The 24,681-nt window shown below is 39.1% G+C and overlaps 1 protein-coding gene and 2 pseudogenes across 3 annotated transcripts in view; 1 reads left to right on the top strand and 2 right to left on the bottom strand.

The window, feature by feature from the left end:
* Positions 1-24,681, top strand: part of SMARCC1 (SWI/SNF related, matrix associated, actin dependent regulator of chromatin subfamily c member 1) — a 166,999-nt gene that overhangs the window by 105,174 nt on the left and 37,144 nt on the right. For all 3 annotated transcript variants that reach the window (XM_084988231.1, XM_021068731.2, XM_084988232.1), the window contains 3 exons: positions 13,676-13,731; positions 15,818-15,932; positions 16,602-16,756. In XM_084988231.1, coding sequence (XP_084844357.1) covers positions 13,676-13,731; positions 15,818-15,932; positions 16,602-16,756 — 326 coding nt within the window. The remainder of the gene's footprint in view (positions 1-13,675; positions 13,732-15,817; positions 15,933-16,601; positions 16,757-24,681) is intronic.
* Positions 1,481-1,840, bottom strand: LOC100518805 (small ribosomal subunit protein uS10 pseudogene; annotated as a pseudogene).
* Positions 22,744-23,225, bottom strand: COXFA4P (cytochrome c oxidase associated subunit FA4 pseudogene; annotated as a pseudogene).

Raw genomic sequence — 24,681 nt, 5'->3', positions numbered from 1 at the left:
AAATTAGTGTATGATTCTTTTATCTCTTTCTTTTATGATAGAAGTTTAAGAATTGTCTCATGGAATTCCAGTCATGACTCAGTGTTTAACAGACCCGACTAGTAACCATGAAGTTGTGGGTTTGATCCCTGGCCTTGCTCAGTGGGTTAAGGATCAGGTGTTGCCATGAGCTGTGGTGTAGGTCACAGATGCGCCATGAATCCTGCATTGCTGTGGCTGTAGTGTAGGCCGGCAGCTACAGCTTGCATTCGACCCCTAGACTGGAAACCTCCATATGCTGCAGGTGCGGCCCTAAAAAGACGAAAGAAAAAAAAATTGTCTCATAACTGTTATTATCATAGTTGTGAGGTATCTGATGCCTGTTTTTAGAACTAGGTTCTGAGCATGTAGACATAAGAATAAAGAAAGTACTGTTATTTTAATTTATATGTTGCTAATTTATAGGTTTAAGTTTATTCTTTTGGGTTATTTTTATTTTTTAAATTTTTTATCTTTATTTTTTTTTTTTGCTATTTCTTGGGCCGCTCCTGCGGCATATGGAGGTTCCCAGGCTATGGGTCTAATCGGAGCTGTAGCTGCCAGCCTACGCCAGAGCCACAGCAATGCGGGATCTGAGCCCCATTTGTGACCCACACCACAGCTCAGGCAACGCTGGATCGTTAACCCACTGAGCAAGGGCAGGGATTGAACCTTCAACCTCATGGTTCCTAGTCGGATTCGTTAACCACTGCGCCATGACGGGAACTCCTGTTTTGGGTTATTTTTAAGTTGAAGTAATCACTTAAGTGTATATAATCCAGTGGCTTTTAGTAAATTCATAATGTTGAACATTTATATATAATCCAGTGGCTTTTAGTAAATTCATAATGTTGAACATTTATCACCAATATCTAATTCCAGAACATTTTCATCATCCCAAGAGAAAATGACACACCAGTTAAGGTCACTTCCTGTTTTTCCTCTCCTCTGGTAACCATTGATCTGCTTTCTCTTTTTCTGAACTTGCCTGTCCTGGACATTTCCTGTAAATGGAGTCATACTTTGTGTGTGGCCTTTTTTATCTGACTTTTTTCATGTAGCTTAATTTTTCAAAGTTCGTAATTCAGTACTTCATTTCTTTCTATGCTGAATGATATTCTTGTGTGAATATACCATATTTTACTAAACCATTAGTCATTTCATGGATATTTGTATTGATTCCACTTTTTCACTATTTTGAATAATGTTCATATTCAAATATAATGAACATTCATGTGCAAGTTACTTGGTAAACAGATTTTTTTACTTTTGGGTACCTAGGAGTGAAATTGCTAGATCATATGGTAGTTCTGTTTTTTAACATTTTTATCAGTACTTTTACCATTTTGTTTCCACCACCAATGCCTGAAGTTTCTGATTTCTCCCCATCCTTTCCAATGTTTATCCCCCCCCTTTTTTTTAAATAAAAACAACTGATTATGTATTTATTAAAAAGGTTGATTTAAGCATCTGCAGTGGTGACTTCAGCCTACATTTCTGGCTTGAAGCTTATGGATGTGATCTGTTTGACAATCTCAGAAGGATTGTAAAAGTCAGTGAGTTTCCTGTGGATCCTCGTCTGAAAATGATCCCAAGTCTTAGAACCTTCAGTGTAAGCAGTTTACCTTGTAGTTATTCTTAGAGTCTTGGTAGTCATCCAGACCAGTTCTTGCACCTTGAGATTCTCTTCCTTTGTGCGTCTGATCAGATCAACACACACCTTCTCCAGAGACTTCATGTTGCAGCTAATTAAGGTGATTCTGATTTGGTGAATCACCACCTCCTGCTCCACATACATCTTTCCTGTGTCTTTAAAACTCATGGCTGTGGTGTGGCTTCCTGACCTACTTGTTCTTTTTTGAGGGGGATCACCAGTGACTCAGGAGCTGAAATGGTTGGCCAGGGGCTCTGCTGCAGCTGCAATCCTGTTTTTTTCCCCCTCTCTTTTTAAAAATGTCCAGCCTTGACTAGTAACCATGAGGTTGCGGGTTTGATCCCTGACCTCCCTCAGTGGGTTAAGGATCCGGCATTGCTATGAGCTGTGATGTAGGTCGCTGACATGGCTCAGATCCACGTTGCCGTGGCTGTGGTGTAGGCCAGCAGCTGTAGCTCCGATTGGACCCCTAGCCTGGGAACCTCCATATGCCACCGGTGCAACCCTAAATGACCAAAAAAAAAAAAAGGTAACAAGTTAAAAACACCCAGCCTATGGAGTTCCCGTCGTGGCGCAGCGGTTAACAAATCCGACTAGGAACCATGAGGTTGCAGGTTCGATCCCTGGCCTTGCTCAGTGGGTTAACGATCCGGCGTTGCCGTGAGCTGTGGTGTAGGTTGCAGAGGCGGCTCGGATCCCGAGTTGCTGTGGCTCTGGCGTAGGCCGGTGGCTACAGCTCCGATTCAACCCCTAGCCTGGGAACCTCCATATGCCGCGGGAGCGGCCCAAGAAATAGCAACAACAACAACAAAAGACAAAAAGACAAAAAAAAAAAAAAAAAAACACCCAGCCTAGGTGAATGTGAAGTGGTATCTCATTGTGATTTTTATTCGCATTCAGTTTGGGGTGTATTGTCATCTCTACAATATTATGTCTTTAATCAATGAACATAGGGTGTCTTTACATTTATTTAGGTCTTTTATTTCTTTAAACAATGGTTGGAAGTTTTTAGTCTTATATTCCTTTGTTAAATCTTTTCCTTTATATTTTATCCTTTTGAATATTGTTGTAAATGAAATTTTTCCTGATCTTAGGCGGAAAGTTTTTAGAATTTTATCATTAGTGTGATGTTATATGCTGGATTTTCTTAGATTCCTTTTATCAACTTTAAGAAGTTTCTGTTTCTAGTATGTTGAGTGTTTTTATCATGAAAGGGTGTCATATTTCATCAGCTGCTTTTATTGTATCAATTGAGATGATCATTTGGCATTTTTTACTGTATTCCATCGATACGTTGTGTTATATTAATTGATTCTTGCCTGTTGAACCACCTTTGCATTTCTGGGATAAATCCCACTTGATCAGTGTGAATAATCCATTAATATTTGCTAGTATCTTCTTAAAGATTTTGCATCTATGTTTGCAGGGGATATTGGTTAATAGTTTTTATTTCTTGTGGCTCAGTTGTTAACGAACCTGACTAGTAACCATGAGGTTGTGGGTTCGATCCTTGGCCTTGCTCAGTGTGTTAAAGATCTGGCATTGCCGTGAGCTGTGGTGTAGTTTGCAGACTCGGCTCAGATCCCTAGTTGCGTGGCTGTGGCACAGGCTGTCAGCTGTAGCTTTGATTCAACCCCTAGCCCGGGAACTTCCATATGGTTCGGGGACAGTCCTGAAAAGACAAAAGACAAAATAAATAAATAAATACAAAATAAAAATCTGTTTTAGGAGTTCCCATTGTGGCTTAGCAGGTAACAAACCTGACTAGTGTTCATGAGGATGCAAGTTTGATCCCTGGTCTTGCTCACTGATTAAGGATGTTTTGTTGCCATGAGCAGTGGTATAGGTTGCAGACGTGGCTCAGATCTCACATTGCCTTGGCTGTGGCCAAGGCCGGCAGCTGTAGCTCTAATTCGACCCCTAGCCAGGGAACTTCCATATGCTGCACCTGTAGCCCTTAAGAAAAAAAAAGTCTGTTTTATCTGATCTTAACATACCAGCTCTCTTGGTTACTGTGTTTTCATGGAATATCTTTTTTCATTAGTTTACGTGCAGTTTATTTGTGTCTTTGGATTAAACTGAGTCTGTCTTATACACAGCACATTGTTTGTTAGATTTTAGAATTTTGCAGACATAGTTCTACCTTTCTTCTGCCCTGTATAGCTACAGGATTTTAAAAATCTCTTTGCTTTGATTAGCCCTGAGTTCTCTCATCTATAACAAGAAAGAGCTGGTGTTAGATATTCTATATTGATTGTATCGTTTAGTTATGCCAGTATCTGGAAATAGGATAAATGATATTTTTGGTAGTAGGGACTTTTATCTATTTTTGCTTCATTAATCCTGGTAAAATTTTATTTAATAAAGTAGCTTCATAAGCAATACTTGGTTTCTCATAAAGTATTCCTGTGTGTTATAAGAGGGTAATTTTTACACCAAGGTAAAAATAATATTTTGTATACAGTTGTTCATAATGTATTCCTAATGTTTCTTACATTGTTCATTAATTTTGTTCATTCTTTGTGAAACAATTTCTAATGAAAAACCAAGTTAACTTTTTATCGTTATGTCTTTTTCATTTATTGTTATAGTACAGAGGTGATATGAAGTAAGAGTTTAAATTACTAGCCCATACTCCACAGATGAGACCACCTGAACTCCTGGTGCTTTGTTCTTTATTTTTTATTTATTTATTTATTTTTTTTGTCTTTTGGTCTGTTGTTGCTATTTCTTGGGCTGCTCCCGCGGCATATGGAGGTTCCCAGGCTAGGGGTTGAATCGGAGCTGTAGCCACTGGCCTACGCCAGAGCCACAGCAACTCGGGATCCGAGCCGCGTCTGCGACCTACACCACAGCTCACGGCAACGCCGGATCCTTAACCCACTGAGCAAGGGCAGGGATCAAACCCGCAACCTCATGGTTCCTAGTCGGATTCGTTAACCACTGCGCCACGACGGGAACTCCCCTCTGTTCTTTAAATAGGTATCGGTAAGGTCTCTTCTAGCCTAAAATCTTATGGTTTCCATGAGTTTTCATAGGGTCTACTTCTCTTGTTTTGTCTGCTTTCTTTAAAGTGTCAATCTAGCTGTTGCATTTTTTAAGTATAGAAACAGATTCTCAGATTAATCAAACCTCTTACTCTAGCCCTCAGAACAGATTATTGACCTAACCGTTCTTAATGTTGGCTACTAATCCAGAATACCAGGGCTTTGAATAAAGTAATTTACAGTATCCACAGTATTTCTTAGTTTGAAAAGTCACTTGTTTTCCTTTTTCTTAGATGGAGACTAAAATTAGCAAGCCAGGTCACATCTCTGTTGCTTTTTGTTGATTCTACACCATGAGATATTGCCAAGCTCAGGCTAGGAAAACCTGGGCCTGTTGAATGCCTGGGAAAGGTCTTACTTTCCTCAACTTTTTTGTGTGTTTTTGGTTCATTTGTAGGGTCTTTTGGTTCCCTGTGGTCATAGAATTGAAAAGGGTTGGCAAAGCCCTCTTATTTGAGTCAAAGAAGTTTCTGTACTTTGTAGAATCAGGGACATGTTTTTACATGTAAATCTATTTTTAAAACTTTGTAGATGATATCATAGAGCGTTAATGGTTAAGAAACAGTTTGCAAAGTTGCCCATTTCTGGTTTAGTGAGATTTAAAAGAGGAACCAATAAAAATAAAAGATCTACCAATCTTAGTCTTATGAGGCTAGATTTTCCTGATTCATTAGTGGGTGTATGGTTTTCACAGTTTACAAAGCTTGGATCAGACTGCTGCAGGAAGCTTTGGAAATTACAAAGGGTGATTCTTTGAATGGAATGAACAGTAAACTTCATTCATAGTATGTGGCAAATAGCCTATCAGGTAACCTCTCTAAAGTGCAGTGTATACTCACTAGTTGCATCAACAGAATTTGGGTCTTTTTACCACTTAATAAGGGTTAAGGAAATAACAACATAATATGAATATTTATGAATGAGTTGTGGGCAGAATTCTATAACTGACTAGACTGTAACTAATAGAATAAATTAGGAAACTGCAAATGGTACTCCCTGTGGAACTGGCTCAGCAGAGTTGTATTGGGAAGTCAATAGTATACCTCCTCTCTTGCTGAGCTACATTCCAAGTTCAGAGCTCAAAGAAAGGAAGTATCAGATTTACATTTAAACTTGCACTTTATGTAGCAAAATACTGCCTTATTACATAGTGCACAGATTTGAAATAGAATGATCTAACTTTTCCTATCAAGATAATATTATACTTGGAGTTCCCGTTGTGGTTCATCAAGTTATGAACCTGACTAGTATCCATGAGGATATGGGTTCAATCCCTGACCTTGTTTATTGGGTTAAGGATCCAGCCTTTCTGTGAGCTGTGGTGTAGGTCATAGATGCGGCTTGGATCTGGCATTGCTTTGACTGTGACATAGGCTGGCAGCTACTTCTCTGATGTAGTCTCTAGCCTGGGAACCTCCATATGCTGCGGATGCAGCCCTAAAAAAGACAAAAAACAAACAAAAAGATAATATTGAGGTTGGGTGGTAGGTTAATCATACTTTTATTTATTTATTTATTTATTTAGGCTTTTTTAGCTTTTTTGGTTGCCTCGTGTCATATGAGTTCCTGGGCCAGGGATCATATCCAAACTGTAGTTGCAACCTAATCCGCAGCTGCTGCCACACCAGATCCTTAGCCCACTGTGCCGAGTCTGGATTTAAACCTGTGTCCCAGTGTTCCCAAGATGCTATGGATCACATGTGCCACAGTGGGAATTCCAATCATATTTTTTTATTGTGATATTTAATTTATTATGTTACACTAGTTTTATGTATTAACAAAAAGTTTTCTTACAAAACAGAACTTTTTGGGTTTCTCTCATAAACCTCTCTTTTTATTGTGGATTTGGTGCTGGGGGTTCGTATTTGGTGAAATAAAGTTAAGACAGGTGAACACTATGTCTAAAACACCTCTTATTTTCATTTATTAGGAAACTTCTCATTGGAATTATTTAGGAAATAAATGTTGGCTTAGGAGATTCTTTCAATTCTAGGCATTGTTCAGTATCTCCTGATTTCTCCAGATTTGTATGGTTTTTTGCAGGGAAAGTAGATGTTGGTAGGTTACATTGGCACATTTTTAAGAATAGGCTAAAATTTGAACCTCTTTGACCCCAAAGCCTTGACCTCTTTTCACTGTAGTGTGCTGCCAGAAGTAAAACAAATAGGTACATCTGTGCATTTTTCACTCATTTAACAAGGATTGCTGAAGGCCTAACAGCTCCATTGTACTGTATTGTCTTATGTACTATGGCAAATACAGTAGGAAAAGACCCAGGCCCTCTTGAAAACCTAGGATCTACAGGAGACAGGCAAATGTACTAAAAGATTGGCAGTGGATGATTCATTTATACAAGATTAAGTGCTGAGAAACTCAGAGCAAAATTCAGTCATTGTGATATAGTGTATGAGCCTATATCACATAAGCATTTTTGGATGGGAGATCAGTTTTAAACTAGACTCTTTTTTTCCCTTGTTAATTCATAGGAATAAATAAGACTGTTAATATGTTGTGTTATTATGGTATTTCATTGTATTCTAGATGCTAGAATACTGGAAAAGAAAGCTGACCAAAATGCCTGCCCTCATGGACTTTACATTTTAAAGGTGGAAGATGGATAGGAGTGTTGAAAGAGTATATTGGTTGGAAAGTGGTACAGTGCAAAATAGAACAAGGATCTGTGGATAAGAGTGAAGTGTAGCAGTTTTAAGTGGTCCGGGATTGTCTCACCAAGAAAGTGAGATTTGAGTAAAGATGTTAAGTGGAAGGCAAGGATAGGAGCCCGGTCAGAGGTTCCAGGCACCGGGAGCAGCCAGTGTTAGGTGTCTGGGCAGGAGCTGCCAGACGTAGTTGAGGAATAGCAAGGAGAATCATGGAAAACAGCTGGATTGCAGGATAGAGGAGGGCAAGAGAGATTAGGAGGAACCTTGTAAGCCATTGTAAAGTTTTAGTGTTTACTCAGGTGGAGGCAAATGAGGGGTTTGAGCAGAAGAGTATCAGGGTCTAACTTAAATTTTTAAAAATTTTATTCTGTTAGGTTGAGAATAGATGCTATCTAGGAATTGTTAAATTGAATTATTTTTCAACTATATAATCTGTTTGAATATTAACAATTTCTTTAACTTTACCACTAAGGTTTTATTAAAGAGCTGTCACTGAGGGTTTGGGATGGAAATGCTGTAAAATTTGATTGTGATGATTGTTGTACACCTATAAATGTAATAAGATTCATTAAGTAATTAAAAAAATAAGAAGTAAATTATTTTTAGACTTTACCTAGAGACTACATACAATACCTTCCTGATAACCTCTTTACTTGTAGCCAAACATACTGAAATGTTGATAGGATAGCATACTGAAATCTCATTTGCCAGTCAGATTCAGTTTTGCCGTTTTTATCTATTTAGGAATCTAAATAAACAATTTTTATTCCATTATTTTTGGTGAATTATTTCAAAATAAGCTGTAGACATCGTGATTCTTTGCACCCCCTAAATATTTCAGCATCCGTTTCCTAAGAATAAGGACATTTTTCTACTTATAAACACCATAATACGGAGTTCCCGTAGTGGCGCAGTGGTTAACAAATCTGACTAGGAACCATGAGGTTGTGGGTTCGGTCCCTGCCCTTGCTCAGTGGGTTAACGATCCGGCATTGCCGTGAGCTGTGGTGTAGGTTGCAGACGTGGCTCGGATCCCGAGTTGCTGTGGCTCTGGCGTAGGCTGGTGGCTACAGCTCCGATTCGACCCCTAGCCTGGGAACCTCCACATGCCGCAGGGGCGGCCCAAGAAATAGCAAAAAGACAAATAAAAAAAAAAATAAAAATAAATAAACACCATAATACAATGACTTTTAGCCTATTTTTAGGACATCATCCCTTCCCCCCAGAGTTGGAACATGCATGTATATTCAAAAAGTCTGTCAAAGACTTATTGCTCTACCCTCCATTTGTATTTCCTGACCTCAAATATTGGTGTTCTGGTTTTGGTTTTCTTGCTACTGAATAGACTTTTATTTTTTTGTCTGCAACTGTGGAATATACAATTAGGGATTGAACCCGAGCCACAGCAGTGACAATGTTGAGTCCTTAACTGCTAGGCCACCAGGGAATTCCCAGGCTCAATAGATTTACCGTCTGTATCTTAATTCTGGTTTAGAGAAATTTGAGAGATTAAATCCATTGATTTTTTTTTTCCCCCCTGTATAATTGATTATGCTTTAGGGGAATTGAATCATAAATAGAAATGTTTCAAGAAGATCATTTTATAGTTATGAGCAGATTATCCACCAAGCTGCTTTAATACCTTGTGAAGTACAGGACTCCAAGAAGAAGTCTTGAGCTGTTTGTCACAGCTTTGTTTAGAAGAACTCAAACCATCACTCTTAGTTTTCAGGAAGGTTAAGATAAAGAACATTGAGAAGAGCATCCTGACAATAATAATATTAGAAAGGTCACTTTCTAGGAACATAAAGCTCAGAAGTAACTGTTACACTTCTTGCCTCAGACACTATTTATAGCACATAAATAGCATCATTCTTTTCACCCTGAGGATTTCCATACCATTTTTAAAATCAAGCACTACTTTTTTTTTTTTTTAATGGTGACACTCATGGCACATGGAAGTTCCCAGGCCAGGGATTGAATCTGAGCCTCAGCTGTGATCTCTGCCACTTCTGCTGCAATGCTGAATCCTTTAACCCACTGCACCTGGGAACTGCTACATGTTGTGGGCATATCAAAAAAGTAAATAAAACACCAGTATGTGAAGACATGCTAGACAAGTGAACCCGAGGAAAAGCTGGCTCAATATTTGATCTTTAGACCACATTTTGTGGAATGGGCTTCTTTCTTCTCTTTGTCACTGTTATATTTGAGGGGGCTTTTTTTTTTTTTTTTTTTTTTTGTCTTTTTAGGGCTGCACTTGTGGTATATGGAAGCTCCCAGGCTAGGGGTTGAATCTGAATTGGAGCTACAGCTGTTGGCCTACCGCACAGCTCACAGCAACATTGCATCCTTAACCCACTGAGCAAAGCCAGGGATCGAACCCGCGTCCTGATGGATACTAGTCGGGTTCGTTAACCACTGAACCATGATAGGAACTCCCTGAGGGACTCTTAGCAGTTCATAATTAGATGTTTAACTTCTAAGGGTTAGATGGGATTTAAAGGACTTGCCTAATGACTCATATTTATTAGATGGTAGGAGGTGAAATTTTAAGAAGAAATTTTGGCTTCCCTGTGTAATACAATTGTGTGTCTTGTGGTGACTCTTATTAAATCGAGTGCTATAGTTGCTTGATACAGCTCTCTTGCTGTGTGCAGTTATGTAAGACATAGGTAATAACCTTTAGTAATTGGGGTTATTTTTTGTGATGAGTTTATACATACATGGAAAAGTAATTTATTATTGGAATATTGGAAATATAATGAAGTATTAATTGTCTTACAGTCATAGGAAATGCTGTAAGAATTAACACACTGTGACCTATAATTTTAAACTGAGGCTGACTTCAGACAAAGAAAGTAGACAAAGTAGGATTTCAGCTGAGTGTTGAAAAAGAGGTTCAGAAAATCAGTGAGCCAGACTGAAGCAAGTACAGTATTTGATTCTGTAGAACAGTGTGAACAAAGGCTCAGAGATGGAAATAGAAGGTTGTTCAGAGGGTAAGAAGTAAATCACGTTGGCCAGAAAATGAAATTCAAACAAGGATGTGGAAAGAGAGCAGCCTACAAAGGTAGGCTGGAGCTAGGTTGTAGAGAGTGTGATGCAAGACTCTTGATCTGGGTTGGACTGTATATTGCTAGCTTTATGGAACATTTGAACTTTAATACAGTGAATGACTTGGTTAGTCTCCTAGAAGTGTTCAGTGAATTCCTACCATGGACCTCATTTTGTTCTCTGATAAGACAAAAATTATTGGACTCAAAGTTCTAAAATTTTTTGGTCTTTGAACTTTGACTCTTTTTTTTTTTTTTTTTTTTTGTCTTTTTTTTTGTTGTTGTTGTTGTTATTGTTGTTGTTGTTGCTATTTCTTGGGCCGCTCCCGCGGCATATGGAGGTTCCCAGGCTAGGGGTCCAACCGGAGCTATAGCCACCGGCCTACGCCAGAGCCACAGCAACGCAGGATCCGAGCCGCGTCTGCAACCTACACCACAGCTCACGGCAACGCCAGATCGTTAACCCACTGAGCAAGGGCAGGGACCGAACCCGCAACCTCATGGTTCCTAGTCGGATTCGTTAACCACTGCGCCACGACGGGAACTCCCTGAACTTTGACTCTTTAAAAATATAAGTGAACCCAAAAATGCTTCCATTTATTTGGATTATATCTGTTGATATTGACTAATTTCTAATACAGAAATTGAGGAGTTCCTTTGTGGCACAGTGGATTAAAGATCTGACATTGTCAGTGCAATGGCTACAAGTTTTTTGTTTTTGTTTTCTTTCCTTCTTCCCTCCCTCTCTTCCTTGCTCCCTCCTTCCCTCCCTTTTAAGAAGGAAAAGGTGCTCCAAGGGATGAGAGGAGACTCCAAAGAGGGAGGGAGAGGTCCTAAATGCCAAGAGATGGGGAGTGTCCAGGGGGAAAACTGGGGAAGGGAGAATCTCAGTCAGCTTGGGCAGAATATCATAGGCTAGGTAGCTTATCAACAGCAATATTTATTTCTGGAAGCTAGAAGTATAGGACAAAGGCTCCAGGAGGTTCATTGTATAGTAGGAGTCTGATTTCTGGCACGGGTTTGATCCCTGGCCTGAGAACTTCCCACATGCTGCAGGCATGGCAAAGAAGGAAGGGAGGAAAGAAAGAGGAAGAAAGAAAGAAAAACTGTGAAATTTTAAACAATCTGTAGTTGTACATTTCTGTTGCTGATTTCAATATGCAGCCTCTGGAAAGCTACACACTGCACTTGTATGAAATGAGAATAAAGAGGCAAATAACATCTTGGTGTTGACATGAAAATAGATTTGATCTTAGGAACTTCAGGATATCTGGACCACAGTTTGTGAATCACTGAATTAAACACCCTTACCTTGAAGGATATTCATTTGGTGGGGAGGATATTATTATTAAAAAGAAACACAGTTGTAGGTAGAGGTACATGTGGAAGAAACAATGATTTATGCTTGAGTTAGTTGGGGAAGGCTTCACAAAAGATATAGCATTTTAAACAATAATGAAAAAGGAAGAAGGAATGAACATAGGTAGCGTATTCTGAAAATAATACCAAGAAATCTGTAGGGAACAGTTACTGTGACCAGTTGCATCTGTTGTGAGGCTGATTCTGAAGGACTTTTTCCCTTATGGTCCTTGTAAAGCCCCCAAAGAGTAGATAGTAGCATGGTTCTATTTGTTTTAGAAAGTAACTACTGGCTGTTTACAAGTGATGTGTAGGAAATGGAGAGTGTTCCCTCCAAATAATCACTGATTGGCAGTGCCATTTTGGGCACTTTAAGGGCTGCATCCACGCCATATGGAAGTTCCCAGGTTAGGGGTTGAATCAGAGATGTAGCTGCCAGCCTACGCCACACCTACAGCAATGCCAGATCCTAGCCTGTACCATGCTGCTTTGATTACTGTAGCTTTATAGTCTTGTCTAAAGTCCAAGAGGGTTACACCTCCAGCTTTGTTCTTTTTTTTTAGGACTGCTTTGACAATACTGGGTCTTCTATGGTTCCATATAAATTTTAGGATTATTTGTTCTAGTTCTGTGGAAAATGTCACAGGAAATTTGATAGGGATCACATTAAATCAGTAGCTTTCTTTGGGAAGTATGGCCATTTAAATAATATGAGTTCTTCCAATCAAAGAACATGGAATATCTTTTCATTTCTTTGATTCATCATCAGTTTCCTTTATCAGTGTTTTTGTTTTTGTTTCTTTTTAGGGCTGCAGGTGTGGCATATGGAAGTTCCCAGGCTAGGAGTTCAATCAGAGCTACAGTTGCTGGCCTAGGATCGAATCTGCATCCTCATGGATACTAGTTGGGTTCATTTCTGCTGAGCCACAACAGGAGCTCCGTATCAATATTTTATAGTTCTTATCATGTGTTTCACCTTCTTGCTCAGATTTGTTCTGTGGTTTGTGGTGGGTTTTTTTGGACATAATTTTTAAAAATATTGTCTTTTTTACCTTCCCTTTCTGATATTTCATTGTAATATAAAGAAATGCAGCAGACTTCTGTATGTTAGTCTTGTATCCTTGCTGAATTCATTTATCAGTTCTAATAGTTTCTGTGTGGAGTCTTTAGGGTTTTCTATATAGAGTATCATGTTATGTATATGATGACCATTTTACTTCTTCCCTTCTGATTTGAATACTTTTTATTTCTTTTTCTTGTATGATTTTTGTGGCTATGACTTCCAATACTGTGTTGAATAGAGGTGGTAAGATTGGGCATCCTTATCTTATTCCAGATTTTAGTAAGGTGGCTTTCAGCTTTTCTCCATTGAAAATTATGTTGGCTGTAGGTTTGTCGTCAATAGCTTTTTTGTTGAGATATGGTCCCTCTTTAGCTACTTAGATGATAAAATTTTTTATCCTGAATGATTGTTAAATTTTATTAAATGCTCTTTCTGCGTCTATTGGGATGATCATGTGGTTTTTGTCTTTTCTTTTGTTGATGTGGTGTATCACATGGATTGACTTGTGTATGTTGAACCATCCTTGTAACCCTGGGATAAATCCATCTTGGTCGTGGTGTATGATCTTTTTTTATGTGTTCTTGGATTTGGTTTGCTAATATTACCACTATCCTGATGCTATAACCAGATTACTTGCACCTATCTTTTAACTTTAATAGAATAATAAGGTATGTGTTGTTTTATGTTAACCTTATGATTTTGAAGTTTGTCCATATTACTGAGTGTAGATGTATTTCAAACACTCTAACAGCATTAAGATAGCTTTTACTTTTTTCCCAATATTGTACTACTTGTTCTTATTCTTTTGTTTGTAGAAGGAGCTGAAGAGGAAAAAATGGAAACTGATGCTGACAGTCAGCAGCCTGAAAAGGTAAAGTCTGTTTAAATTCTCTGGTAACAGAAAAGCCACAGAGAGCCTTTCATAGCATAACAGTTTGGGTTTATTTTGATCTTTTGAGTCCTCTCAGGGGACTATAAATAATTATATCCGTCATTTGGACTTTGTTGGTTTAAGGTGTAGTTCTCATAAGTCATAATATTGGACATTTTTCATTTATTCTTTCAGGATTTATTCACTCTCTAATTTATGCTTCTGTACCCCTTTCTGGCACAGTTGGCAATATGGAAAACAAAATGTTGTGTTTCTTAAGGATTTCGAATAGTAGAGTTTGGGTCCTATCTTTGTGCCAGAAGGGAATTATAGAATATTAAGGCATTTTTCTAGGAGAGTTAGCCACCAGCAGAAAAATAATTGGAAAAGACTTAGTGAGAAGGCAACGTTTCAAGTAGGTCTTAAAGAGCAGATGAAATTATCAAGATTGAAATGGAGACTAGGGAATCGAGTGTTCCACCTGGCAACAGAGGGGGAGACACTGAAGTCAGTGTGCAGAGGGCACCCAGGTGCCCACTATGTTTATGACCTGATCCCTGTCTCATAGAGGATGTAAACTCAAGGAGAGCCAGCAGGATAGGACTTTACAGCCTCTTCAAGTTTGAGCCACATGGTGAGCAGTCAGTCACATTGAGTGAATATATACAAGCAGAGATTCAAGGTCTTGATTACATAAGGGCTTTAAAATTGTATACAGGTAAGGAAAGGAAAAGGATAATAGTTTAATTATTGTTCTACAATGTTCTAAATACTGTGCTTTGTAATTTACATTTATGAATTCATTTAATTCCTAAAACAGCCTCATCAAGAAAAAGATAGTCTCTTCATTTTATAAACCTTGTTACATAATTTGTATAAGGTCATGGGGATTTCAAAATTAGCCAGTGATACTAAAACCTGACCACAGAAGAATTGACGTTTCCTGTCCCAGAGCATGATCTATTGTGGCTCTTCCTAAAGACCATTAACAAATGGTGGTATTAAAGAGCTTTGTCAGGGAAGGAGTGGGATGGACTGGAAGTTTAAGATTAGTAGATGCAAATGATTACATTTAAATGGATAAAAGACAAGGTCCTACTGTTTAGCACAGGGAACTATATCCCATTTCCTGGGACAGACCATGATGGAAAACAGTATTTTTCTTTAAGAGAATGCAAGAGTTCTGGCTATACTGGCTGTGACACAGTGGGTTAAGGATCCAGCATAGGTCTCAGCTGCAGCCCGGATTCAATCCCTGGCCTGGGAACTTCCATGTGCAGCCATTAAAAAAAGAGTGTGTGTATGTATATCACTATGTCACTTTGCTGTATAGCAGCAATTGGCACATTCAAAATCAAGTATACTTTTGCTTTTAAAGTCTGAAAAAAAATGTTGTCTTTTTTTTTTCCCTGCTTCCTTAGGGCCACATGTGTGGCATATGGAAATTGCCAGGTTAGAGGTCCAGTCAAAGCTGCAGCTGCTGGTCTCTGCCACATCCACAGCAATGCAGCATCCGAGCTGTGTCTGCAACCTACACCACAGCTCATAGCAACGCCAGATCTGGGTCATGAACCTGCATCGTTTCGGATACTAGCTGGGTTTGTTACCGCTAAGCCACAATAGGAACTCCCGTCAGCTTTTGATTTTGACAGCATTTTATCTTCATGGTTGATTCTGTACATTTTAAATGATCTTAGTCTTTTTGGACAACTAACTGATTATTTATTTATTTATTTGACCAATAAATAATATAAATGAATCCCACTGATTTTCCTTTGGATACTGTAACCATAGCCTAAAGCAGAGGGTGCACAGAGAGTGGGGACTTTGCTTAGAAGGTATCCAGTTTGTCTTGTTAGCTCTCAGGAGTTGAGGTAGTAAAAGGTATATTTCTGAAACTATTAATTTATTTTCTAGCTTTTCTCTCCAAGGCCTTTCTGAACCTAGTCCACTCCTTGCCCAAAATAGTGGAGCCTTTTGTTATTCAAAAATAATGTCCATTGTAAAAGGAGCATTTTTTTTTCTCACTATTCTCTCTCTCTCTCTCTCTTTTTTTTTTTTTTTTTTTTTTTTGGTACCTTTTCAGGCAGAAAATAAAGGGGAAAATGAAACGGATGAAGGTGATAAAGCACAAGATGGAGAAAATGAAAAAAACAGTGAGAAGGAACAGGATAGTGAAGTTAGTGAAGATACCAAATCAGGTAATTTGAGAAAACTCTTTGGACTTTACTAGGTAAAACCAAAAAGCACTGGAGAAATGTGGGCAGTTTAATTATGTAGAAAAATTCCTTCATTTATTATGGGTTTGTTTCTTAATATAACAGTAAATAAGCATTTGAGTTTTACTTTGCACTTAAGCTTCAGTGCTGATGCTAGTGGTTGTGTTGCTTTCAGTGATATTTAGACAAACAGGTTTTTTAGCTGTGACTGAAGTCACCACACAGACCTGTCATTTCCAGTCAGTTGCTGGTGAATCCCATCATGCCCGACTTGGAAGGCTTGCAGAAATGCTCTGTTCTCAGCTTCTGATTTCCTCCAGACTGTAGGGTTTCCTGGAGTATTTCATTGACTGATGAACCAACATGTTGGTCTTAGGGCTTAGTTCCCCTGAATTTTCCTTTATATCCAAGGGAACTACACAGAGCGCTTAGAGAAATAAAGGAAGACAAAGTGGACTATTTAGAAAATCCATCTGAAATAGAAGCAGACTTCCATGCCTGGAATGGCTCAGCAGAGATCTTAAAAAGAAGGCAGCAGCACTGAGGTCTCTTTGTAACATCAGTCCTAGTCCGTCATGTGGCAGAGGTGAGAAGTAAGATGTCTTATTGAGACTGGGCACACTGGTAATAGAACTTTCTGATTTTTTTCAGAAGAGAAGGAGAGTGAAGAGAACAAGGAACTCACTGATACTTGTAAAGAAAGAGAAAGTGATATTGGGAAGAAGAAAGTAGAACATGAAATTTCTGAAGGAAATGTAGCCACAGCCGCAGCAGCTGCTCTTGCCTCAGCTGCAACCAAAGCCAAGGTTTGCCCTGACAGATCTTTTCCTAGTGCTCTCTAAGTCATGAATGACTGTATTGTTTTGAGGTTATTGGGAACATTTAGTATAAAGAGGCTTGCACCCTGTAGGAGATGACTGTTTGCTTGAATGATATTTCTAGGTTAAGATCCACAGACAAGAGGATGGTAGAAATAGCTAACCTGCTCCTAAAAAGTGACTGCCTTTGATTCATTCATTGTGTCATTCAGTCTTTTGAAGACTGCAGAGATTGAAGTCTCCTTAATGTGCCTGCAGAACTTGTCTTGGACTACAGTTGCAATAATTTCTGAAATATTTGTGATTTTTAAGACAAAAATCTGTTTCCTTGTATAAATACTTCACCCTGCTCTTACAGACTGAAAGGAAAGAGAGGGAACCTAAAATAGCTCCTTTCTTCTTGAATTTGCCAGCTTTCTGGGGGTGGTTTTCTCTATTTATAACACAGTATTGGCTTTCCAACATACATAAGAAGAAAAGAGAATGTTATTTTCCCTGCTTTTTGTTAATTTAGCGTTTTAAAGCATGAATATATCAGGGTTTTAAAATCTATTCACCCCCTTCTCCATTTAACCCTCAAAAGTAGTTTCCTTTCTTTATAGTCACCACATTTCAAGCAGTGGTTACTACAACATAGCTAATCATTTTATCTTGAGCTATTCTTGATCCATTGGGAAAGATGTTTTTCATGGTCTTTAGTTCCTCCAGACTCTTTAGCTGCTGTGAACTACTTCTCCACGGGTTTCATCTGTGTACCATGATGTACAACAGATCCATAGATGACCCAGTTCAAACCATAAGGCTACTGTTTTGAGTGCCTGCCCATCTGACGTAGGTGTGGACAGTGTGTGGAAGGGGTGTTTACTGGTCACAGTTAAGCTCAGTCAGTTCAGACAGATTAGTCAGTCTCTTCCAAAGATGTCTCCTGATCTTTATGGTTCTTAAACAGTTTTAGGTATTCTCTCTCCTCTAGAAATTTGAGGGGTACTGTTGAATAAGTGAATACTGTTGTAGACATCAGTTTGCTTCTTGTTTCACATTTGTTTGGTTTTGCTCCTTTATTGGAAGCTCTCCCTGCCCCCCACTTTGGCCATGCCTGCAGGATGCAGAAGTTCTTTGGGCAGGGATCAAGCCCAAGCCACAGCAGTGACAATACTGAGTCCTTAACTGCTCAGCTACCAGGGAACTCTGAGCCATCCATGTTCTTAACTGTTCATACTGTGCTCATCTATTGCCTGTCTCCTGCATCCCATTCTCTATCCTTCAGCCAAAGTAATCTTTCTGGTTTTTCATTTTTTATTGAAGTATAATTTATATCTAAATAAGTAAACATATAAATGTCTACAATGTAAATTTTTTTCAGCTGAGCCTACCTACAGGCTCACAATCAGCACCCACATCAAGCCATATAACCTTAGCAGCTCACTAGACGCTTCCTCGCATCCCTTCCAGTTACTTTCATTCCCTTCAGAAGTAAATACTAGCCTGTCTCCGAACACCATGACTTCATATAAATGAGTCATACATTATGTAGAAGAATCTTTAAAAATACAAATATGAGAATGATACTTTCCTGAATAATCCCCCTTTCTCTCTCAGGCTCAAATTTCAGACTCCTTAGGGAATTTGGGAGATCTTCATGATCAAGAACATTCTCAGTTCTCAAGCACCATTTCTTGCCTATCTGTCCTGACCTATTTTGTGTGCAGATGAAACCACACTCTTTTTCATCTCCAGCTGGACTTTTTGGGACACCTTTCCCTCTCACAGAGCATAGTTCTCTCACTGTTCCTTCCCATTATTTCTTCTCTATGTACCATAGTGTGCACTTCACTCTTGTTGCCAGGGAAGGAACTAAAATGGTAGTTTACCATAAAATGTTTTACAAATGCTTTACGATGTTTTCATGGCTTTGGGCACAAAAATTAGTATACTCTGTACCTCTGGCCACTTTGCCATAGCTGTTTGACTCCTTCACTGCAGAGAAACTCCTTTTATAAATCAGTTGCCCTGGCCCTTGGATATTCCATACAAGGTTTAGAAGAGTGTCCAAAGAACATTTTCTTTCCAGGTCACTGAATTTCCACTCCCTCATCATCACTCACTCTTATTTCTAATAACTAGAAACTTGGGTCTTCACTCTCAGATCACTTAGGTCTTGCCACTGATTTGAGAGAGTGTTACAGATGCTCATGCTGCATGACTTGGCACACATGACTTGTTCAGTGCCACTACAGCTGGTTCTGATACATTTTACAGCACACATAATCATTTTTTGTGCTACATGGTAATTAAGGGGGGTAAGAAATTCACTTAAATTACTGTAATTAGTACAACTTATCTAGCCTATCCAAGTTTTCTCTTATTCTCTTTTTGTTCTATTGTGTCTATAAACAGCTTTGTTATTAGAAGTTTTCCTTGATACATTTTAATTGTTTGTCACACTCTGACATGGAGAGGTAATTAGAGGTTCTAGATGTAGCTTCAAAACAGATAGAGTGGGCATGCTGTCTGGCTTTCCCCATCCTTGCCATATGAGGTGCTCTTGGGTAGCACATCCACTCTTTGAGTCTACCTGCTGTCACCCTGTGGCCTAACCCACTTGAGGAGTGGTATGTGGCTGTAAGAAGGAGCACTTTTGGATGGGTGCTCTGCATCCCTTCCATCTGAGTTTAACTGGAAGTAAGAATCCAGAACTATTGCTGGAATAAGCTAGAAACCCCAGAAAATAGAACATGTCCTCTTTTATCAGCAGGAGTAGAATTCAGTTCTTTTAAGATAACATAAGTCACATTTTTTTTAAGGCCGTAGGCATTCCTTCAGATGTTTTCTATTATCACCCCATACCCTCATGCTTTAAAAAGTAGTTTTGTCTTTTGTCTTTATGGTAATTGGGGTGCCTGTTTTGGGGCAACAGGAAGATTTTTTTCTTACCCTTCAGAAATACCTCGCAACTTGTTCCCTTACTTGAGATAGGAGAATTTTCACTATACACTTTAGTCACAAGACTTTACCAGATAAATGTTTATTGAAATTGATTTACACTATACACTTTGGTCACTAATGCCATGTATCTTTACTTGATGATGCTGTGGAGAGAAGACAAAAGGAAAATTTGACATATTTGGTCCTTTTGCCTACAGTGAGCCCTGTTCATTTTCATTCTTACATGACTGAATAGAGACTTTCTAATCTATCAGCTAGAAGCCTTGCTTTACTTCACTCTTTTCTTCTTTTTCTTTCTTTCTTTCTTTCTTTCTTTTTTTTTTTTTTTTTTTTTTTTTTTTTGCTATGCCTGCATCATGCAAAGATTCCAAGGCCAGGGATCCAACCCAAGCCACAGCAGGGACAACTCTGAGAACTTAACAACTAGGCCACCAGGGAACTCCAAGTTACTTCTTTCTTATCATTCATCATTTTTTTTGGTTGTTTCTCCCACATTCCATATATCTTCTGTGGCACACTCTTAGACTTCATTATTCTAATGATTTTAGGTTCTCTAAAGCCAGTATGTGAAGGGTTGGGTCTCTCCCTATAGCCTCTTTTTTTTTTTTTTTTTTTTTTTTTCCTTTTCTTTTTTGGCTGCCCTGCCGCCTATGGAGTTCCTGGGCCAGGTATTAGATCTGAGCTGCAGTTGCAGCAACGTCAGATCCTTTAACCCACTGTGCCAGGCCAGGGATCAAACCTGTATCCTGGTGCTGCAGAAACACCTCCAATCCTGTTGTGCCAGAGCAGGAACTCACCTGTAGCTCTTCTCTTTCGGAAGGCTCTGATCATCATTCTTGACAGATCAAGAGTCCATAGCATGAGCATCAGCAGTATTCCTGCCCCATTGCTGTGTAACTACCACAAAACTTAGTGGCTTAAAATCATAATCATTTTATGACTTCTCATATTTTTATGAGTAAGAAACTCGGGCAGACTGCTGAAAAAATTCTGCTCCATCTGGATTGGCTAGCTTCACTAGGTGTTCACTTCATGTCTGGACTATTATGGAAGTCCTGAAATGGCATCACTCACATGCCTGATGCCTATGCTGTGATGGCTATCCACCTGGGGCTGGCTGGCAGGCATCACCATCTCCACATAGCCTTTCTAAGAACTTATCCTGGGCTGATTCATATTAGGATGGTATCAAAGTATTGGGCTTTTTACGTGGCGGCTTGAAATTTTCTCTTAAATTGTCCCAAGTATTAAGAAAAAACTGCCAATGTCTTATGGCTGGGGCCTTTTCCTGGCACTGCATGACTTCTTCCCAACTCTACCAGTGAAACATTCTGTCTTAATTCAAGGTGATGAGGAGACATAGACTACACCTCTAAAGGGAGGCATGATACTCTAACCTGACACAATCTGCTCTCTAGTCATAAATTACATATATTTCTCCTTTTGCAAAATCAACATACCAGTATCTCATGTTACTATAATATCAGACTAAGGGTGGAGGTCCAAGATATATCAGACTACCAGAGTATTTTTCAGAGTAGCTGTTCCAGTGAACTATCCCAGAATCAATGTTTGAGGGTTCCAGTGGTTCCACATCCTTATCAGCACTTGGTATTATCAGTCTTTTTAATTTTAGCAATTCTACTAGGTATGTAATGGAATCTTACTGTATGGTTTTTTTGTTTTTTTGTGTGTGTGTGTTTTGGCCATGTCCATGGCATGTGGAAGTGCCTAGGCCAGGGATTGAACCCACTGTGATCCAAGCAGTAGCAGTGACAGTCTCGAATCCTTAACCGTTAGGCAACCACTAGGCCACTAGGGAATTCCCATTTCAACTTTTTATTAATAGAAATACTTTTTTCTTCTTTTAAAGAACTCCCTTGAGAATTTCTTAACTCTGTGGGTTTGTTAGTAATGACTTCTCTTTGTTTTTCACATAAGCTCTTGAGTTCATCTTTTTTTTTTTTTTTTTTTTAATGGCCACACCTGCAGCATATGGAAGTCCCCAGGCCAGAGCTCGAATAGGAACTATAGCTGCTCCCTATGCCACAGCTTGTAGCAATGCTGGATTCTTAACTCCATGGGTGAGGCCAGGACTCAAACCCACATCCTCACAGAGACATCATCAGGTCCTTAACCTGCTGGGCCACAATGGGAGCTCCTCATCTTCACTTTTGAAGTGTGTTTTGTTTTTGTTTTTTCAGTGAGTATAGAATTCAAGGTGGGCAGGTATTTTACTTCAATACTTTGAAAAATGCCAGAGTTCCTCTATGGCTCAGCAGGTTAAAGACTTGACATTGTCACTGCTATGGCTCAGGGTACTGTTATGGTGTGGGTTCAGTCTCTGGCCTTGGAACTTCCACATGCTGTGGGCGTGGCCAAAAAAAGCCATTCCATTGTCCGTTGTAACTGTCGATAAGTCAGTTATAAGCATTCTTGTTGCACCCATTGGAGGTAATTAAAGGTAATGTGCCCTTCCCCCACCCCATACTATTAAGATTGTATTTGTGTTTTTAGAACTTAGTGTGTACCTTATCGTGATTTTCATTGTTGTGTTTTCTCTCCTTGGGGTTTGCTTAAGCATCTTGAATCTTTCAGTTGATTTGTTTCATCTGTTTTAGAAAATTCTTACCCTTTATCTCTTTTCAGTGTTGTTTCTACTTCATTCTCTATCCTCTCTGGTAATTCCATCTACATAAATGTTATACTTTTTACCTGTGTCCCAAGACTGTTGCGTTTGATTCTGGTTTTCTTTTTTATTCTTTTTCTCTCCTTCTCTTTGTTGACCTATTTTTCTGTTCACTAGTCAAGTCTTCTGCTTTTAAACCTAGTCATTTAGATATTTATTTAAGTAATATTTTTAGTCATATTTTCAGTTGTGTGTACATTGGTTCTTATGTATTATCAATTCTAGATTGCTTTTGAAATTCTTTTTTATCCATATTTTCCTTACGATTTTCTAGAGCATAGTGACGATGCATATTTTAAAGTCCTTGCCTGCTCAGTCTAGTGTCTGAGTCTTTTGTGGATTTTTTTTTTCAAGTTTCAGATTATTTATTAATCAGTGTAAACCCCAACACAATACAACGTGATTTCATGCATTTAGAGGGGAAATATTTCCTGGTTAAGTGGAAAATTGGCTTCTAGAAGACCTTCATTCTAAGTAGCTTTATAGTGAAACATTTCATTTAGAAATCTGCACCTTCTTTCTTCATTGTGCTGTAATCTACATTCACTGCAAAGAACTTGTATTGATCATTAGGACCGAGTTTACTCCACGGTTCTGGATTATTCTTCCTGTCCCAACTGACATCTGGATTGAACAATGCCAGGCACGTGACATACAGTACTGTTCCAGAACCTCCTGCACCAATAAATACAAAGAGAGGGATTAAGCTAGGATGCTTCTTGGCCTGATTGAGAATCTGTCGGAGCATGGTAGCAACAGAGGCCTCATGAGCCTAGATGGCAAAGAAGATTAACCTGCAAGGCCAGGGACGAAGCAGTGTCTGCTGGATCTTCTTTTTTGTTTGAATGCTGTATAAAGATTTAGATGCTCCCTATGATGATATAATCTACATGTATGATTCAGCCTTCCTTTGTGGTATTAGTAGAATTGAGAGGGTAAAGCTAGATGACAATTTGTGGACCATCCTGTTCCTTGGGTGTGACTTTCCAGAACTTTTGAGTCTTCATCATCTCAAAAGGAAGTTTTCAGGAATTCCTTTCCTTATATCTAACTCCTTGGCCTCCCCCATCCTCTGCATCTTCAACATTTGCTTAGTATTTTGAGAAAGTGACTAGCTTATGTTTGAAGTGTTTCAGGCATCTGCCATCCGTGTATCTAAATACCAGTCTCTTGTCACACATGATTTGCAAATATTTTCTCATAGTCTGTAGGTGATGTTTTCACCTTCTTTTCTTCTTCTCTTTTCTTTTTTTATATGGCTGCACCTGCAGCACATAGGAAGTTCCCAGGCCATGACCTGTGCCAAAGTCACCAATGTAGAATCCCTCAACCCACTCTGCCAGGCTGGGGATTGAACCTGTGCTTCCTCAACAAACCAGGCCACTGCAGTTGGATTCTCAACCCACTGTACTACAGTGAGAACTCCATGTTTTCACCTCCTTGATGGTATTTTTTTTTTTTTTTTGGTCTTTTCAGGGCTGCACCTTCAGCATGTGAAGGTTCCCAGGCTAGGGGTTGAATTGGAGCTGCCGCCGCCAGCCTATACCAGAGCCACAGCAATGCGGGATCTGAGCCACATCTGTGACCTACACCACAGCTCATGGCAATGTCAGATCCTTAACCCACTGAGCGAGACCAGGGGTTGAACCCGTGTCATGGATGCTAGTCAGGTTCGTTAACCACTGAACCACAACAGGAACTCTGCTTGCTGTGGATCTTTTTTTCATGTTTATTTTCTTACTTGATCTTTTTTTAAAAATTTAATTTGGTAATTTATTTTCTTTTTATGCCCATATGGAAGGCATATGGAAATTCCCAGGCTAGGGGTTGAATCAGAGCCACAGCTGCCCCGCCTATGCCACAGCCACAGCAACAGCAATGCAGGATTTGAGCCACATTTGCAACCTATGCCTCGCTCAGATTCTTAACCCACTGAGCGAGACCGGGGATGGAACCCACATCCTCATGGATACTAGCGGGGTTCTAAACCTGCTGAGCCACAACAGGAACTCCTTTACTTGATCTTTTTTTAATGTTTATTTTCTTACTTGGTGATCTCTTTCTATCTGAAAACTCATGATCTTCAGTTTTGAGGGGAAATATTTTGGCATATTTATTTGATAATACTTGGGGTTGTCCCCAAATTAAGAAAGTAGAACTTTTTCTCCCAAAGCCAGCAGAATGTAGGAGTCACATTCTCATTAAATAGAAACAAACAAACAACCTTTAAACTTGATAATATTTGTGTCATACAAAGGAGGAGACCCAAAGGAGAGGG

This window comes from Sus scrofa, chromosome 13 (assembly GCF_054392235.1).
Source record: "Sus scrofa isolate SSC_HxYL_T2T_F1_AM1 chromosome 13, Sscrofa_HxYL_maternal_Yorkshire_Landrace_v2.0, whole genome shotgun sequence".
NCBI classification, from domain to species: Eukaryota; Metazoa; Chordata; class Mammalia; order Artiodactyla; family Suidae; genus Sus; species Sus scrofa.
Note: the sequence above shows the minus strand (reverse complement) of the source record. Positions and strands in the feature narration are given on the sequence as shown.